General features: G+C 44.7%; 1 protein-coding gene across 1 annotated transcript in view; it reads left to right on the top strand.

Moving 5' to 3' along the window:
- The first annotated feature begins 13,820 nt into the window (after positions 1 to 13,820).
- PPIC (peptidylprolyl isomerase C) overlaps positions 13,821 to 18,329 on the top strand; it is a 152,947-nt gene continuing 148,438 nt past the window's right edge. The window contains exon 1 of the mRNA XM_078675574.1: positions 13,821 to 14,014. Coding sequence (XP_078531700.1) covers positions 13,892 to 14,014 — 123 coding nt within the window. The 5' untranslated portion in view covers positions 13,821 to 13,891. The remainder of the gene's footprint in view (positions 14,015 to 18,329) is intronic.

The raw sequence follows: 18,329 nt of genomic DNA, 5'->3' as shown, positions 1-18,329 counted from the left end.
TCTTCCTTGTTCACCAACGGATGAATAGGACAATTTTGCTGATTGCTTATTCTTGTTTCTGGTACAAATGTCATAACACTTTTTCTGCAATACTGCGTTGATTATGATGGAGCGTATATGTTATCATGCAGCCATCTTTACCAATTCCTACCTGTACAACCGATTTACGACACCTTTTTAGGTTTCGCCGGGCGTCCACTGCGCAGCAGTTTTCGCGCAGGCGAAATCTTTTGAGCTTCAGTATGGGGCTTTAACCCGCCTCTCTGTTCCATTGGCTAGCTCCATAAATGGAGGCTAGCCATTGGAACAGAGAGGCGTCAGTCATTGTCCGAGCAGAATCGTGGGCGTTCCGGCGATTTTTTCGCTCTCCGTCCCTTTAACAACGTCATTGCGGCGGTGGGCGGATGGTTTTTTTTCCCGTCATGTTTTGGTCTTTTTCGAAGTGTCTTTTGCCGGAGTGGGCTGCGAGATTTAAGTTGCCAGGAAGTTGTTCTGTTGTCTCCTTGTATTGTTGTGCGTTTTCATGTCTGTTGTCTTTGTTTTCCGTCTTTGCGTGGCTCGTGGCTGTCTTACTGTCCTGCCTTCTCCCGCCCCTCCTCCCGCTGTCCGTGTCTCCGTTCCCACCCCCCATCCATTGCTTTGTATGTGCTTGTTTTTCCCTTGTTGGGCTCCCTCTACTTCACTCACCTTTTTCCCTGACTCGGTGTGGAAGGTGATGGGGGTGTAAGGGAACACAAATCGGAAGTCGCTTGGGAAGACTGACCTTCTTAGGGTAAGGCGCCCCTCCTGCACGCATTTTTGGGAAGAAGGGGCAGAAGGAAGAAAGTAGATCCCATGCACGCACACACTAAAAGCCTCAGTTCGGGGGAGCTTGAGATCCTTATCCTCACGCTGGAAGTAAGGGCACAAGGCACTACCGACTTGAGCAGGGCAACAAGAGGGCGACTCTCTGCTCAGTGTGTGGAAAGGACTGTGAATGGGAAATCCTCAACGCGCGCGCACTTAGAAAGGAGTAAGTGTCGGGAAGAGGGCAAGCTTCCCTCTTTCCAGTACTTCGTTTGCTGCTTCCTTTCTAAAGCGCCTTGACGCGACCGAGTTTTTATGTTGGGCAGCTGTAAGTGAAAACAGCCCGCTGGCCTTGTTTTTAATTGTCCTTCCTGTAACCTTTTGCGCTGTTTTGGATCTTTCAGTGTAGGTCTGACGTGCCCTTCTAATGAACGTGCTGGTTAAATAGGAACACTTGGTCTTACTGTTGTTGCTCACGTTCCAGTTTTATGATGTCCGGTTGGTACAGCGCGTATTAAGTGTGTGCACTCCAAGCAAGTCGTGCTTGAAGCTGACTACATGGAAGGAAACACCCCGCCCATAGCAATACCTTCGGGTCGAGTGGGCGCTATATAAAACTGCAAAACAAAATATATATATATATATATATATATATATATATATTTATTTATTTATATATTTATGTGTGTGTGTATATGTTGTTTTCCGTTTCCGTCTTCGTCTTTGCCTCCGTGTTCTGGTGTTCTGTTGTCTCCTTGTATTGTTGTGCGTTTTCGTGTCTGTCGTCTTTGTTTTCCGTCTTTGCGTGGCTCGTGGCTGTCTTGCTGTCCTGCCTTCACCCGCCCCCCTCCCGCTGTCCGTGTCTCCGTTCCCACCCCCCCTCCATTGCTTTGCATGTGCTTGTTTTTTCCCTTGTCAAGTCTGCCGCTTTCTCTGTGAACCATGCCTTCTGGCATTTCTCCACGCAGTCCGGTTTATTTCACTGTGGGGGTAAAAAGTTAGAGGCTTATTAAAATTCCTCCCGCTGTCTACCTCGCCACCCCTGACACGTTGCACTTTCCATGTGTTTCTCTCCAGTCCCTCTCATTGTGTCACCTGTTCTCTACAATCTGCTTCGCGTTCCTGCTTCTCTCGTCTTTCTCTCTCCCCTACAGATCCCCCCTCTGTTTCTGTAACCTCGTCTCCTGTTTCTCTCTCCTCCAATGTTGTAATGAAATCTCTCTCTTAAGCCTCTACCTTCTGTGTAGAGTTCATCTCTCTTCGGGTTCTCTCTCCTCTCGACCATCTGTTTCTCTCTCCGATTTACTCTCTCCTTTCTGCTTCTCGTTTGTGGACGACTCACTACACCCAGCCCCTCTCACACACACTGGATTATCTCTAGCTTTCCTTTTGTTTCTCACACTTGTGTGAGTGACCCCTCTTGCACTCTCAGGGCATTACTGTTTACTTCCCTACCCCTTCTGTGTTTCCCATAACTTCTCACCAGCAAAGCTTCTCACCCCTTATCTTATTGGGTCTTTGTTCTCACGCTCCCTTCTCCACTATTACATGGATCTGGCACCCCCCCTTTACTCCATACTTTACCCTCCCCCTGCACACACACAGCTATGCAGTTTAAACTTTGCGCCCACGGGATTCCTCCCCACCCACCCCCGTATAGCAGGAGAACACTCTGCAGCCCTAGCCCCTTCTTTTGTTTTTCCTCTTCTTTAGGGGTTCACACCTCTCTCAGGTGCTTTTTACCTCAATCCTACTCTACCCTCCTCTGATTCTCTGCCTATCTCCACTCTCTTTCTGCCTGCCGTCTCGTGTCCCACTCTGTCTTCCCTCACAGACGGGTCTCTTCAGTTCGCCCCTTGGATACCAGAATCAGGGTGCATTGTCTACGCTGGTACATCATTGTGATTTTTTCCTTACAGTATCAAGCAAGGTACATTGAGTCTGCAGGTCCTCACAATACCCTTTATTCTTAGTATAACTCAATGACGTTGCCTTGTGAATGGTAGTACATCAGACTAGTCTTGATTTATTTTGCTCCACATCAAACTGTACAATGTTCTTTAGTATATCGCAAAGCAATGTGTTTAGAGCAATTCCCATTGTCTTTGTATGAAGTATACCACAATCTGGGTGCATTGTTCTCTAGTACATCGCAGTACCCTTATTTTATACCCCATGTTGAATGAATTGTGTTTACTGGTACATCACAATGCCTTTTGTTTATATTATAACACAACCACAGACAGACAGCATGCTACTCCACTGGGACTCAGTGTTATTAGGAAAAGGTGTTTAGTAGTTAATGGTGTATTGCCTCAGTCAGTTTCACTGTTAGGGGGGAGTGATTAGTGTTTTGTTTTTGTTTAGTGATTAGTTATGTTTGGTAGAAATTAGAAGAGCGAGCTGCTTACAGTATTGGCTGTGCGCGGACTATTAGGTTGGGTTTATGCAACCGGCTAATATGTGCTTTTAGTTTGTTTGTTACACCTTTGCTTGAGTGAATGCGGCGCTTGTTTAAGATGCATGTTGGTGGTGGTGCCTCTGAAATAACCCGGACGTGGTTGGGGAAGGTTTGGTTGGTTGATCTTGTATGAGTTTATTTCTGATTCTGGTGCTCTGTGGCGTGATTTGTACAGTCAGTTGATTCCAGAGAGGAAGAACCAGGTCTTTTCTGCTTTCCTAAATGTCAGGTGAGTTTCAACGCACCCTTCATCCACTGGGAGTGAGCACCATCGTTTTGCTGCTTGCACAGAGAAAGATGTGCAACCAATGGTTTTCTTTTTGTAAGTCAGAAAAACCAGTTGTGGTGTCAATCTACAGCGAGGTAATCTTTTCAGGTAGTGTGTGTTGATATTTTGATGGAAGGTTGGTGCTGTTCTATTCATGGCTTTGTGTGGCATAAACAGGGTTTTGAAGGTGGATCCCTTTGTAATGGGCAACCAGTGAAAGGCCTTCAAAGCAGCAAGATGTTCTCTTATAGGTTTATGTGCAGGAACTGTTGTAGGGGCTAACTTCTGGATTCTTTCTAAACACCTCAAGACACAGAATCTTTGGTTAGGCTGGTGGCATAGTTGTCATGGATGTGCTCTGCATTATGAAGTCAGGAGTATTGCTGACATGCCATATATTTTCAAAAGCTAATTTTGCTGGGGCAAAGTCAGACACTTATAGGAGTACTTCTGGGAAAGTTATGTTGGCTCTTAAAGGCCAGTGCTGCAGAGGGGGGGGAGTTGACCCTCTTGTCAGGCAGCCTGACAATTCCTTTATAAATGATAATTTGGTCATGATATTTCTGGCAAACAGTATTGTTACTAATGACCACTGTCTATGAGGTCGCCCGAGTTGGCGAAGCAAAGGTATGCAGTCCCAGAGTGCGGCTGGAGACTCATGGGGGCATTGCATCTACTTTGACTCTCATGGCGTCTGCTGACCAAGTTTTCCCCTGTCAGTTAAATACTAAACCCTCTCGCCCACCATAACAATGCAGGATGGGAGAGGAGTGGCCAGAGCAGGTGGATTAATTTACAAATATATTCGAAATTCTCCCTTCTTTATTGATGTGAGCACAAACACGCATACACTCACAGCAATGCATATTGAAAAAGAAGAACTACTCAACATATGAGCTCTTACACCTGTTTTTTCGATTATCAGCCCTCATGTCTAACAAGTAATGGGATCTTAGGTGAGAATGATGGCAGCACATTTCTGGGAGAGAATAAAAGTGACACGTGGAAATGCTTGAATTACTCTAAATCACTAGCAGTGCATTCCATGCTATTGTTTTAGGTCATCACTATCATTTCAGAAAGAACCAATCACTTGGGCCTTGGTTTTGCTCCTCGTCCCCCCCCCATTTCTGTGTGTGTGATGGTGCTCTGTGTGTGTGTGCAAATGCAATAGGTCTCGCATTTGTGAGAGATTAAGCTATTGGCATTTTAAATGACAATGCCATTTATTTATCTGTTTTCAAAACCATCACATAAATACAAAATGTGTCATTTACAATGCCAATAGCTCTAACTTTTTCAAAGGCGAAACCGTTGCATTGTAAATGCTTGTTAATGGATGAGACCAAATAAAGATATGTTTGCTTACCAAAAGAAATTTCATTTGCGCCCTCATACTTAAATACTGCATCGTAACAGCATGCAGAATGGTAGAATATATGATGTATATAGCAATAAGAAACTATGCTAAGATAAATAATAAAGTTATGCTGAAGCATTTACGTGTTTTAGAAGAAAAAATAAAAAACAAACTGTAGCCCCTAGAAAACTTCAATAGACGAATAACAATGTGCATTGAATAATGTATTTCCTTTAACTGCACCAGAAAACTTGTGGATTTACACTAATTGGTTGTAAAGAATGATTTAACAGAGAGAAACATACATAAAATATTATAAGATTTCTGTAATGTAATATATATAATTACACGCTTTTAAAAGTGAAACGTTGAAATTTAAACTTGCATGGTACAATACGAATAATGACCTGAGAGAGAGAAAAGATTTAAGTAGTGCGCTTAATACTGACGTTTACCTCATGATATAATCATATTTGTAATTAATAAGAAAAGATTAAATGCCTTTAGAAATGTGTGCATATTAATAATATTAATATTTTGTGATTTAGCAGAATTCTGTATAAGCCTCAAAGGGTTTTTGTTCCTTAGCCAACGTTAAGTCATGTGAAAACTGTCACCCCAGCTCTATGAGAAATATCTATAAAGTTTTCCATTTGTATTTTCGTTTACAATGGACTCGCTTCTCACATGAAGGAAATTTCAACAACTTTGTTGCATCCCAGCCAAAAAGCATCTGGGAACGGACAGCTCACAGATGACAAAATGTACTGCCTACTACTGAGGATGTTACTAGATATTAACTAAGTGGAATATAATGATCCTAGAAAAAACATGAGAAAAGGATTACTTAATTCTTCCTGATTTGTATATTTTACCGATCACCATATAACCGCCCATCGTGAGTGAACAATGAAAGCCCCATGGACTGTTGGAATCGATACTTTTGAGGGGTGTAAACTTGAATAGATTGGAGTATACTTGCCAGATTAAGGAGGAGTTAAGTAAAACTGGCTGGCTGTCTGACCATTCCCTGCCCGTCAGGCTGTTGGGTTTTTCTTAGATCCAAGCATGTTACCTATCCTAAACTTTATTCTTTTTTTTCCCCCAAATCACTCATTCTGAGTGACAGAGACACTAACAACCTGAACCTTAAGTGAACTGAGACTTATCCTGTGCTACTGCTGGGTGGCAATCGGGCGCAGGGAGATAACCTTTCTCGGATGAGGGGTTATTCTGACTCCTAATGTGGCAATCGGAGCTTCATAATGGTCACAAACTGATTTCTTGAGGACGGAACCTGAAACGACATTGAGCGGCTTGTATGAGCATCACTGAACCTGTAATTTCTCATGTGCTGTGTGGGTTTCCTGAGCAATTTCAGCGTGTTATTAAAAATCTGATCTTTAATGTGTTTCTGTGCATCCCGCATTCTTGAGGCATTCAATAAATGTTTTTACTAAATTACCTTTATCCATTCTGTCTCATTCTTTTGGTGATATTCTGTGTCTCTAGGAATCTATACTTATGGCTGATAAAGGTGCTAAGTTGTAATGAAACATTAGTTTGAGATAACAATTATCTATTCCAGGTCCTCATAGGATAATTGTTCATTCCCCGAATATTTTAGTCCCTTTTAGCTCAATGCAAGATCCATCAGAGGACCTAAGTGACGTTGGGAGCAGTTGGTAGTAGTTTGTTTTCTAACTGACAAGAGTGATAGATATTGAGAAATGGACCTAATGATTTGAGTTGAAGCTATACTGGAAAGAATAAGTAGTAAAAAAATAGTTTTTGTTGCCCAGATGACCACTCCCCGCTTCCACTGGATCACTTTTCTGGTAGCTTGTTGGAAGGTTTAGTTTGGACTAATAAAACTGGGATGAAAGGGAGATATTGATTTATAGATACCCGTTAGTTTAAGGTTCAGTAATTTTCTCAGACTATATGACCAGGTAAGAAAGTATAGATAGGATTGTGGAATTGTGATCACAGAAGTGCAATGTCCTTTGTTTTGTGAGAATTAGTATAGATGTGTTGTCTTGGAGCTGAGAATGGCTCCGACGTGGCTTAAGATACCGGGATATACACCTATGGGTGGGTCTCAGTGTGGCATACACTGAATAAGTTTGTCTTCTGTTTCTAGGGTGCTGTGCGTGAGACGTCATCACCAGTACCACCAGTGAAAGGAAACGTTGTAAGAGTGTGACAAATTAAGATTGTTGGGATTTTTCCTAGAGTACATCGGCGGAATCCTAAAGATTTTCCTTAAGTAAAATTGCGCTGGACGAATGGAAAATTTCTGAGTGTATGAAAATCTGTAATTTCTTTTAGTGGAGCAGACAAGAGTTGTTTTATGTTTTATGCATGTGTTGGGTTAAAACATGTGGAAAAAGATGAAAACTGAAATTGTAAATGGAGGGTCAGAGTTGAATTGACGTCATAAAAGTGCTGTGCTGCGATAGGGCAGTTGGTGTAGAGCTGCGCTGAGATTTGTCGTCAAGATCGCGCAGAGATGGACGTTGAAATTATAATACAGAAGTAAGCTTTCCTGAAATAAGATTGATTTCAATTGAAAATGAGATATTATGAAATTATTTAAGTGATTAAGAGCTTTGATACGTAGAGGTGAGCCTATTCCTACTAGGGAGGGAGTTCCTGTGGCTCCGAAAGGAATGCTAGCATTATATATGTCACTAGAGACAAACTAATGACATGAAACCATTGCCTAGACCTATGCAATTTGAGGCCCTTGAAGAATGGGAACATGTAGCTCATCAGAAAGACAAGGAGAAATATCAGAATAGATATAAAAATACCTTAAATCGGTATGTAGAAGTTAAATGGGATTCCCAGAAGAAAATGTGGAAACAGGATGTTGCGGAGGGTGCTGGAATGTATCCTGTCAGAGAAGTCGAGGATATGGAAGTTAAAAAATGTCAAGAGAAAAAGAAACATTCAGAGGACGCACAAGCCCAAGTTCTTACATTAACTGAAGAGAACACTGATGAAATAAATGATGTGTTAGTGGATGAGTTGTTAATAAATTGACCACCACCTTATAATGAAGAGCAGACAAATTCAGGAACCAATCCGTTTGTGGGGACACCAGATGCACCACCTTTACCCAGTGGTTCAGGTCCTGGAAATCCCTTTTTGTCCAGTGGACAGACCCCTGGTGAAGTAGAATTTAATTCTGCTATGACTACTGGTCCAGATGCTTTGTCTGTCCCTGTTATTATAGGTCCAGTTGTTTCTTTATATCATTCAGAAAGAGCCCTTTGCACGTACATACAATGACAATACCTACTGGATTGTCAGGAATGAATATCATTACACGAGAACTGAATAGGAAGCAAATAAATCAGAATGCAGCATATGCCGTAAAGAATACTGCGACACGAGGAAATGGGATGGGAACCAGTGAGAGGACAATATCTAAGATGGAAGGAAGATCAGACTCTTTGACTGATACTTCAAAAAACATTTCTGAAACACCAAATAGAGGCCCGCAGGTTATGACAGAGAAGGTATTACAAATGGGGACTCAAAGACTGATGACACCTGAGGCACCACGTTCAGTAGAAATTGGTAGGGAACCATGAGAATGAGATCAGAGTAAATCCATAGGGCCCACCCCAGAAGAACTTGATGATTGGATTAGGGATATAGCGCCAATGACTATTGCAAAAAATACTGCAGGGAAAAATTGTAAACAAATGAATGTTAGTACAGACAATACTTTAGATAGAGGTAAGTTAAAAGTAGAACTAGAAGAGCTGATATTGGGAACTATTAGTCCAGGAAGGTTAACGAAATACCATGACAATGAGTTACTTAGTTTATTTAAATGCATCTAGTTTTCCTTAAAGGAAAATGGGCTGCATTAAAAAAAACTGCTTTATTTAACCCCTTCGCCGCAGGGCTAATTCCCCCGCGGTGCAGGCTGCGGGGCGCCGTGGTAATCATGACAAACTCAGCTCGTCATGAGGCACAGTAGAGCTGTGCTCATGATGAGCTGAGCTCGTCATGACTCCGCCCACACAATGGAACGCCCCGCACAGGAGGGGAATTATCCCCGCGTGGGTGTTCCACGGCAGTTATGACGAGCTCAGCTCGTCATGAGCACAGCTCCACTGTGGCACTTGAAGCACTTGATGAATCTTGGCCTTTTTTGCTTCATCTGGAGCTAGGCCTCATGTGGCTAATTCCTTGAAAGTAAACTCTATAGGGGGTGTGAGGAATGCACACCTGTTATCACTTTTTAAGTAAAAATGTATCTTGCGTACTCCTTAATGCGTGCCACTTAGTTGCAGTTCCTTGAAAGACCTTCTGAATAACTGCCAAACAATCAGATCATCACATTCAATTTCTCATCAACCGTTCAGGCAATTCACTTGGCCACCAGCTCTTCGTACCTGAAAAACACACTCCTAACACAATGCCCCACTTCTGGATCCTCGCATCCTGCATGCACAATGGGAAGAGAGTCACATAACACAACCTAATTACATGGGTGGAGTGGCACAGAGTGGAATGGGGTGGTGTAGAGTAGGGTCGAAAAGAGTGGCTTAAAGTGTCATAGATTAGAGTGGAATGATGTAGAGTAGACGATCGCAGAGTAGAGTAGAGTGCTGTAGAGTGACAAACAGTAGACCAGTGTAGAGTGGCTTTGTGTGGAGTGGCTTAGAGTGGAGTAGGGTGGCATAGTATAGAATAGAGTGGCACAAAGCAGAGTGGCGTGGAGTGTGGGGGAGTAGAGTAGAGTGGCATAAAGTAGAGTGGTGTGGAGTAGAGGGCATAGACATAGAGTGGCATGGAGATGAGTGGCATAGAGGGGTGTGGCGTAGAGTAGAGTGGCATAACATGGAGTGGTAAGAGTGGAATAAAGTTGCATACAGTGATGTAGATTGAAATGGAGTGATGTGGAGTGATGTGGAGTGAACAGGCATAGAGTAGAGTGGAGCAGAGTGAGGTAGCGTAAAGTGGGGTGGCATGAAATGGCATGGAGTGTAGTGTAGTGTCTTGGAGTACAGGGATGTACCTTTAGGGGGTGGTGTTTGAGGTGTCATACCCCCTAATAAAGTAATTTCTGGTAAATAGTTGGATAAAAGTGGTTTCAGTCGTGTATGGTAAGGTGTCTTCCAGACTTCATCAGGAATGTTTCCATAAACACTGACAAGAATGCACATAAACTCTCTCCTTTCAAAGTCTTAAAAATGTTGGTTTTACTAAATATTGTGATTTCTCTCACTCCGCATTTGTCTCACTGTCCACTGCCCCCTTAACCACTCTCTTGTACTCTACTTGTCTTATAGTGTATTTTAACAATATATGACAGTATGATTCTTGGAAAACCTGAAGCTCCCGTAGTGTAGAGTGGAATGAGGTAGAGTGGCATAGAGGAGAGTTGAGTGGTTAGAGTAGAGTGGAGTGTTGTACCATCAAGAAGATTGGAGTCACGCAGAGTAGAGTGGCATACAGTACAGTGTTATAGAGTGTTGTAAAGTGGCATTGAGTGGAGAGGCATAGAGTAGAATTGGATAGAGTGGCGAAGAGTAAAGTGGCATAGAGTAGAGTGAAGTGGCATAGAGTGGGGTGCCGTACAGTAGAGTGGAATGGCATAGAGTGAAGTGGCATAGATTCAAGTGGCGTAGAGTGGCGAGGTGCAGAGTGGACTAGTGTAGACTGAAGTGGAGTGGTGTGGAGTGGGGAAGAGTGGAGTGGCGTTGTGAAGGGTGGCGAAGAGTAGAGTGACAAAGACTAAAGTGGAGTAGAGTGGCATAGAGTGGATTGGCATAGAGTAGAGTGGAATGGTGTAGAGTAGCGTGGCATAGAGTAGAGTGGCATTTAGTGGAGTGGTGGTGAGTGGAGTGTAATGGAGTAGAGTGGAGTGTACAGTGGAGTAGAGTGAAGTGGAATAGTAAAGAGTGTAGTAGCATAGAGTAAAGTAGTGTAGACTAGTACCGTTGTGGGTGTAAGTAATTAAAGCGTCAATAGAGACGGAGGACAGGATGAAATCAACATATATTAGCTGTATGCCTGTGATAAAAGTAGGAAAGCACATTGCAGGTCCAGGAATAATACTGAAACAAATTTTGAAAAGTGATTTTCAAAACAATGAGGAAGAACAAAGACAAGAAAGAACACATATACTTGGTCCATGATTGATGCAGGAGCTAGCCCAAGAAAGGGAAAAAAGCCTGTGGGAGCTAAGCAGTAAAAGATTTCAAATGAGAGTGACAGTGAAAACAACTAGTGGAGTAGAGTGGTGTGGATTAGAGTGGAGTGGAGTAGAGTGGTGTAGAGTGGCGTAGACTACAGTGGCATATAATGGAGTGGCTTGGAGTGCAGTAGCTCAGAGCAGAATGGAGTGGCAAATAATGGAGTAGAGTCGAAGTAGAGTATAGTGGAGTGTCACAATGTGGGGTAAAGTGGAGTGGTGTAGAGAAGAGTGGTATAGAGAGGAGTGGTGTCAAGTAGAGTGGCATTGTGTGGAGTGGAGTAGAGTGGTGCAGAGTTGAGTGGAGTGGCATAGAGTGATATAGCATAATGGAGCGGAGTGGTGGAGAATAGAGTGGAATGGAGTAGAGTAGAGTGGTGTAGAGTGGCACAGAGTGTCGTAGAGTAGAGTGGAGTGGCGTGGAGCAGAGTACAGTGGCGTAGAGTGGAATGGTGAAGGTCCAGGAATTATACTGAAACATATATAAAAAAAATTTAAGTGATTTTTAAAATGATTAGGAAGAACAAAGACAAGGAAGAACACATGTACTTGGTCGATGCTCCGTGGAGGAGCTACAAAAAGAAAAGAAAGGAAGCCTATAGGAGCTAAGCAGTAAACGATTTCAAATGAGAGTGACAATGAAAACAACCAGTAGGGAGAGATCAGGATTGGATGTTCCGGATTTTAGATTATACCACCTAGCATCAGCCCTGCAATATATGTGTGGTCTAGTTGAGGAAACCCCTTGGATCCTTGGAATCTCGGGAGGGTACCGGATATCTTTGAGCTATTGGTAGGGAAATATGCTAAAAACCTTTTTTAAGATTTACTGATCCTGGCTATTATAAGAAGGTATGGTGGGTATGGGGGATGTTAAAGAGAAAGATATGAATAGGAAGAATAAATTACTACACCCCTCTTTTTACGAATCCATCCCTTTCAGTAGTTTTTTATGATAGCACAATGAAAAGGTGGAGGGACTTAGGGGTGGAGACGATTGGGGATTTTTTTAGTACAATCGGAGTTAAATCATTTACCGAGATTCAAGATAGGTATGTAATAGATAGGGTAAAGTGGAGTGGTGTAGAGTAGAGTGGTGTTGAATGGAGTGGCATTGAGTAGATTGGCATTGTGTGGAGTGGGTAGAGTGGTGCCGAGTTTAATAGAGTGGAGCAGAGTGGCATAGCAAGCAAAGAGTAGAGTGGCATAGAATAAAATGACAGAGTAGAGTGGTGTAGAATGGGGTGGCAGATAGTGGGGTGGCATAAAGTTCAGTGATGTGGAGTGGCATAGAGGAGAATAGAGAAGAACAGAGGGGTTTGGAGCCAAGTAAGGTAGAGTAGAGTGCAATAGAGTACACTGCCGTAGAGTACAGTGATGTGGAGTTGTGCAGAATAGAGTGGGGTAGAGTAGAGTGGCATAGAGTGCAGTAGAGTGGCATCATGTGGAGCAGAGTTGCGAAGAGAAGAATGGCATAGAGTAGAATGAAAGGACGGAGATTAAAATAGAGTGGTGTAGAATAGAGTGATGAAGAGTAAAGTGGCATAGAGTAGAGTGGAGTGGCATAGAGTAGAGTGGCGTGGCATAGAGTGGAGTAGTGTAATGTAGAGCAGAGTGGCATAGAGTGCCGTGGAGTGTAGAGTGGAGTGGTGCAGAGTGGCCTACAATGGAAAAGTGTAGAGTAAATTGGAATAGAGAACTACAGTTGTGGGCGTAGGTAACAAAAGCATTGATAGAGACAACAGATATGGTGCAAGCAACATAAATAAGAAGTTGTATACCTATGTTAAAAGTAGGAACGCACATTGCAGGTCCAGGAATAATACCGAAATGCTTATTAAATAAAATATATAGTGCACTGCAAAAAGACGAGGAAAACAAAGAAAATGAGCAACACATGTATACTTGGTCCATGCTTCAGGGAAGAGCTAACTCAAGAAAGGAAATGAAACCTACAGGTGCAAACAAATGTAAAGATTGCAAATGAGAGTGACAACTAAAACAACTATTGATATGTTGAGCCTGGCTGCAAGACTACTGAATTGTAAACAATACGCCTTGCAGCACAGCACATGCACAGGATAGGCTAGATCTAAAAACGTGGTTCTTTAAATATGTACAGCGTACGGAATCAAGTCAGCTAATCAGAAAGGCTGTAAAGAAGGGCTGCTCCAGGTAAGGGACAAACACAAGAGGAGGAAGGCAGGCCACTGATTAAGAAGCAATCAAACACAAAAGAGTGATATTAAGTCAAACTAATGATAAGCAATGGGCAGCCTGTAAGCCACTGACATCTCACAATAGATCTTTGCAACCAGAAGTGTCTAGTAGGCTTGGCCTTAAAAACAAGATAAACCTTATTTGTACAATTCTTCAGGTGTTTACAGCGCAGTTTCAATGCTGCCATTTACCCTAATGCAGTTTAAAATTAGTGAGCATTCGCACCCTGTCTCCTGGAGCCCTATGGCCCCCACAACAACTGTTGTTGTAAGTCTAGTCTAGAACTTTTGTTTACAGTTTTTTATAGCACGAACTCGACCCGAAGGTACTGGAGCGCTTTCCGTGCGCACCAGTCCCATTACAATAGGGCAGTTAGTTTTAGTACTTCTAACACTCTCGCAAGTGCACAGCTACACGAGCAGCACTGCTACGTGGACTGGTAGAGGATGTGGCATTAGTTGGCGCGTCTGCAGAGCGCATGCGCGGGGTGTTGCTCTCGGAGGTTCGCCTCCTCCTTGTCCTGTATCCTTGCTCCGGCAGTGCTGGTCGCTGCCGCTTCCTCCGGCTCCCGCGGGAATGGGTTCTCTCCGCCCCAGGAGCAACAGGGCCTCTGTGCTGCTGCTTCTCCTGCCGCTCTTCCTGCAGCATCCACCGGGGGCGTGCGGCCTGAAGAAGCGGGGTCCCACCGTCACGAACAAGGTGACTACTACTGACGGGGCATTCCTCCGCCCTGCTCGTTCCATTGAACTTTCAGATTTATAGTTTGAAAGTTGTACTTTCATTGTGGTATTGTTTGTTGTATTGTTTATATTAGTATTTTTTTTTATTAAATCTACGCTATTGCAACTTTCAGTGGCTCCTACGCACAGTTTTCTACTGTTTTGTTTTTATTTATATTATCGATTCCAACACTGCATATGTTGGTAGTGGGAGCCTGGCCCTCTGTATTTTTATCATCCTGTGGTTGACTGCTTGCCCTGGAGGCAAGGAATCCCCGGGCTACATGTTTTTAGGTTCGCAAATCGCCGACACAGCCAGGTGCGCTTTGTGTGCAGAGACCCTCCCAGCTCCCCAAGCCCCGTTCAGCGCACAGCTGATCATCATAACGCACTGTTTTGAATTATAAAATGTGCAATAAAGCAATACAGATTAATTTTTAGGACTTTCTGATATGTGCCGGCATTCTGCGTACCAAAAAAGCCCGTTTATGATAATGCCTGAAGCAGAGGTTTGAGTCCAGCTGCCTGCGTGTTCAGAGGGCTGTCTCAGACGGAAATATCTGCTTCCAAGGTGTCTCGCTCGCCACTGACAACTGCTGATGTGGCCGGACAGCTTGCTGTGTCGGTGGATGCGAGCGCTCGCACGTGAAAGTCCCGGAAATGGGCTGCTTCATCCCGCAATCCGCTGTCCGTACCGCAAAACGACCCCAATGGGCCAGGAGAGTAACATGGCATTTTCTACATAGATTGCTCCGTTGCAACAGCAGTTGAGAGAGAACAGCCCCTCCTCCATCCCACCACAAGTGGCATAAAAACCTCAAACAGCTATTTTTGTTCTGAAATCATCTTTCTTTTTCAGCTTCTACAGGCATTGCTCCGGAATAAACGACGTGCCCTTTTTAGGTCTCGTTGAAGCAATGCGTAAGCATTGTTCGGCGAGATTATAGTAAGCCACTTTCAAAACTCTAAACTCTGCGGATCCCATGCAGTTCAAAGCGACCGGCCGCTTTGAGTCCATTTGCCAGCAGCCACTTCATGCGTTCCGCAGGTCATAAACAGGACCATCTGCTCGTGAATGCTGGCATGCTTGCCCAGCCCCCTCCCAGCGTCGTGGCACATGCATTCTTTTGTGTCAAATTTGCTGCTAAGCTTCAACCATTGCCAATATCGCACCCCAGTTCTACGCTCCTCACATGTATCGTCCTGTCCCATGACCGGAGCTCTCTTTACCACCACTGCATGGCCCCAGCCCCTCTGAAACCTTTTAATCCCATCTCCACCTTCTCACAACCCCTTCAAGCACTGTTATTTTAACTTTTGTGTTTCTCTCTGTCTTATGATGCCTGTCCTGCCACCATTTACATCGGACCCTCACACTCTCTCTCACACACCCTCATACCCTCTCACCCTCACACAACCTCACACCCTCACCCTCCCTCACTCACCCTCACACCCTCTCACCCTCACACACCCTCACCCTCCCTCACCCTCACACACCCTCACACACACACCCGCTCACCCTCACACACCCTCACACCCTCACCCTCACACACCCTCACACCCTCACCCTCACTCACCCTCACACCCTCACCCTCACTCACCCTCCTCAACCTCACACACCCTCTCACCCTCACACCCCCTCACACACCCTCACACACGCTCACCCCCCTCTCACCCTCACACCATCACACCCTCTCACCTTCACACGCCCTCACAACATCACTCTCCCTCACTACCTCACTCTATCACTACCTCTCTCTCTCTCTCACTACCTCACTCTCTCACTACCTCACTCTCTCTCTCTCTCACTACCTCACTCTCTCTCTATATCACTACCTCACTCTCTCTCTATCTCACTATCTCATTACCCCACTCTCCAAAACGACCCTCCAACTTCACACTCCAACTCCACCCTCCAAATCAACCATCCAAAACCACAATCCAAGTACTACTACACCCTCCAAATCCACCCTCCGACTACACCCTCTAATTCCACCATCCAACTACACCCTCCAACTCCACCCTCCAACTACAAATCCACCCTCCAACTCCACCCTACAACTCCACCCTACAAATCCACCCTCCAACTACAACTCCACCCTACAAATCCACCCTCCAACTACAACTCCAGCCTCCAAATCAACCCTCCAAATCCACCCTCCAAATCCACCTGCAAACTACAACTACAGACTCCCACTCCACCCTCAAAATCCAACTCCACCCTCCAACTCCACTCTCCAACTCCCAACTCCACCCTCCAATTCCAACTCCACCCTCCAACTTCACCCTTCAACTCCAAATCCACCCTTCAACTCCAAATCCACCCTTCAACTCCAAATCCACCCTCTAACTCCACCCTCTAACTCCACCCTCTAACTCCACCCTCTAACTCCACCCTCTAACTCCACCCTCTAACTCCACCCTCTAACTCCCCCTCCAAATCCAACTCCACCCTCCAACTCCAAATCCACCCTCCAAATCCACCCTCCAACTCCACCCTCCAACTCCACCCTCCAACTCCACCCTCCAACTCCACACTCCAACTCCAGCTCCACCCTCCAACTCCACCCTCCAACTCCACCCTCCAACTCTACCCTCCAACTCTACCCTCCAACTCTACCCTCCAACTCTACCCTCCAACTCTACCCTCCAACTCCACCCTCAAAAACAAAATCCAACTCCACCCTCCAAATCCAACTCCACCCTCCAAATCCAACTTCACCCTCCAAATCCAACTCCACCCTCCAAATCTAACTCCACCCTCCAACTCCAAATCCCACATCCAAATACAAATCCACCCTCCAACTCCACCCTCCAACTCCATCCTCCAAATCCACCCTTCAATTCCAACTCTACCCTCCAACTCCACCCTCCAAATCCACCCTTCAATTCCAACTCCACCCTCCAACTCCACCCTCCAAATAAAATCCAACCTCCAACTCCACCCTCCAACTCCACCCTCCAAATAAAATCCACCCTCCAAATCCACCCTCCAACTCCACCCTCCAAATCCACCCTTCAATTCCAACTCCACCCTCCAACTCCACCCTCCAACTCCACCCTCCAAATCCACCCTTCAATTCCAACTCCACCCTCCAACTCCACCCTCCAAATAAAATCCACCCTCCAACTCCACCCTCCAAATCCAAATCCACCCTCAAACTCTAACTCCACCCTCAAACTCTAACTCCACCCTCAAACTCTAACTCCACCCTCAAACTGAAAATGCAAATCCACCCTCCAAATCCACCTCCCAAATCCACCCTCCAACTCCACCATCCAAATCAAAATCCTACATCCAAATCCACCCTCCAACTCTACCCTCCAACTCTACCCTCCAACTCTACCCTCCAACTCTACCCTCCAACTCTACCCTCCAACTCTACCCTCCAACTCCACCCTCCAACTCCACCCTCCAACTCCACCCTCCAACTCCACCCTCCAACTCCACCATCCAACTCCACCATCCAAATAAAAACCCTACATCCAAATCCACCCTCCAACTCTACCCTCCAACTCCACCCTCCAAATCAAAAGCCAACTCCACCCTCCAAATCAAAAGCAAACTCCACCCTCCAACTCCACCCTCCAACTCCACCCTCCAAATCAAAAGCCAACTCCACCCTTCAACTCCAACTCCACCCTCCAAATCAAAACCAGTGTTTGTAATATCAATACATGTAAGTCACATAAATACAACACATATTGCATTACAAATGCTTTAGGTGTCACATTTGCAAAAGTTATAACTATTATCGTTGTAAATGACAAAGCAATTTTTTCACTATTTTCCACAACAAAACGTTAAAATAAAATTGGTCATTTACAATAGCAATAGCTCAAACTTTCCAAATGAGAAACATATTGCATTGTATTTTAACTCCCTGTTAACTTCTGCTGATCTGATGCTCACTTTCACCACACCTCCTTCTCTAACTCCCTATTCTATTCTCTTCTCCTGTGCTGATCTGCTGCTCTCTTCCACACCTCCTTCTTTAACTCCCTGTTCTCTTCTGTGCGGATCTGTTCCTCTCTTCTAACAAACTCCTTCTCTAACTCCCTGTTCTCTTCTTTTCTCCCATGCAGAACTGCTGATCTCTTCCACCCTGCCTCCTTCTCTAACTCCATGTTCTCTTCTCTTCTCATGTGCTGATCTGCTGCTCTCTTCCAACCCGCCTCCTTCTTTAACTGCGTTTTCTTTTCCTATGCTAATCTGCTGTTCTCTTCCTCTCCCCTCTTTCTCAAACTCCCTGTTCTATTCTCCTGTGCTGATCTGCTGCTCTCTTCCACCCACC

The sequence above is a fragment of the Lissotriton helveticus genome, chromosome 2_1 (genome assembly GCF_964261635.1).
Source record: "Lissotriton helveticus chromosome 2_1, aLisHel1.1, whole genome shotgun sequence".
NCBI classification, from domain to species: Eukaryota; Metazoa; Chordata; class Amphibia; order Caudata; family Salamandridae; genus Lissotriton; species Lissotriton helveticus.
Note: the sequence above shows the minus strand (reverse complement) of the source record. Positions and strands in the feature narration are given on the sequence as shown.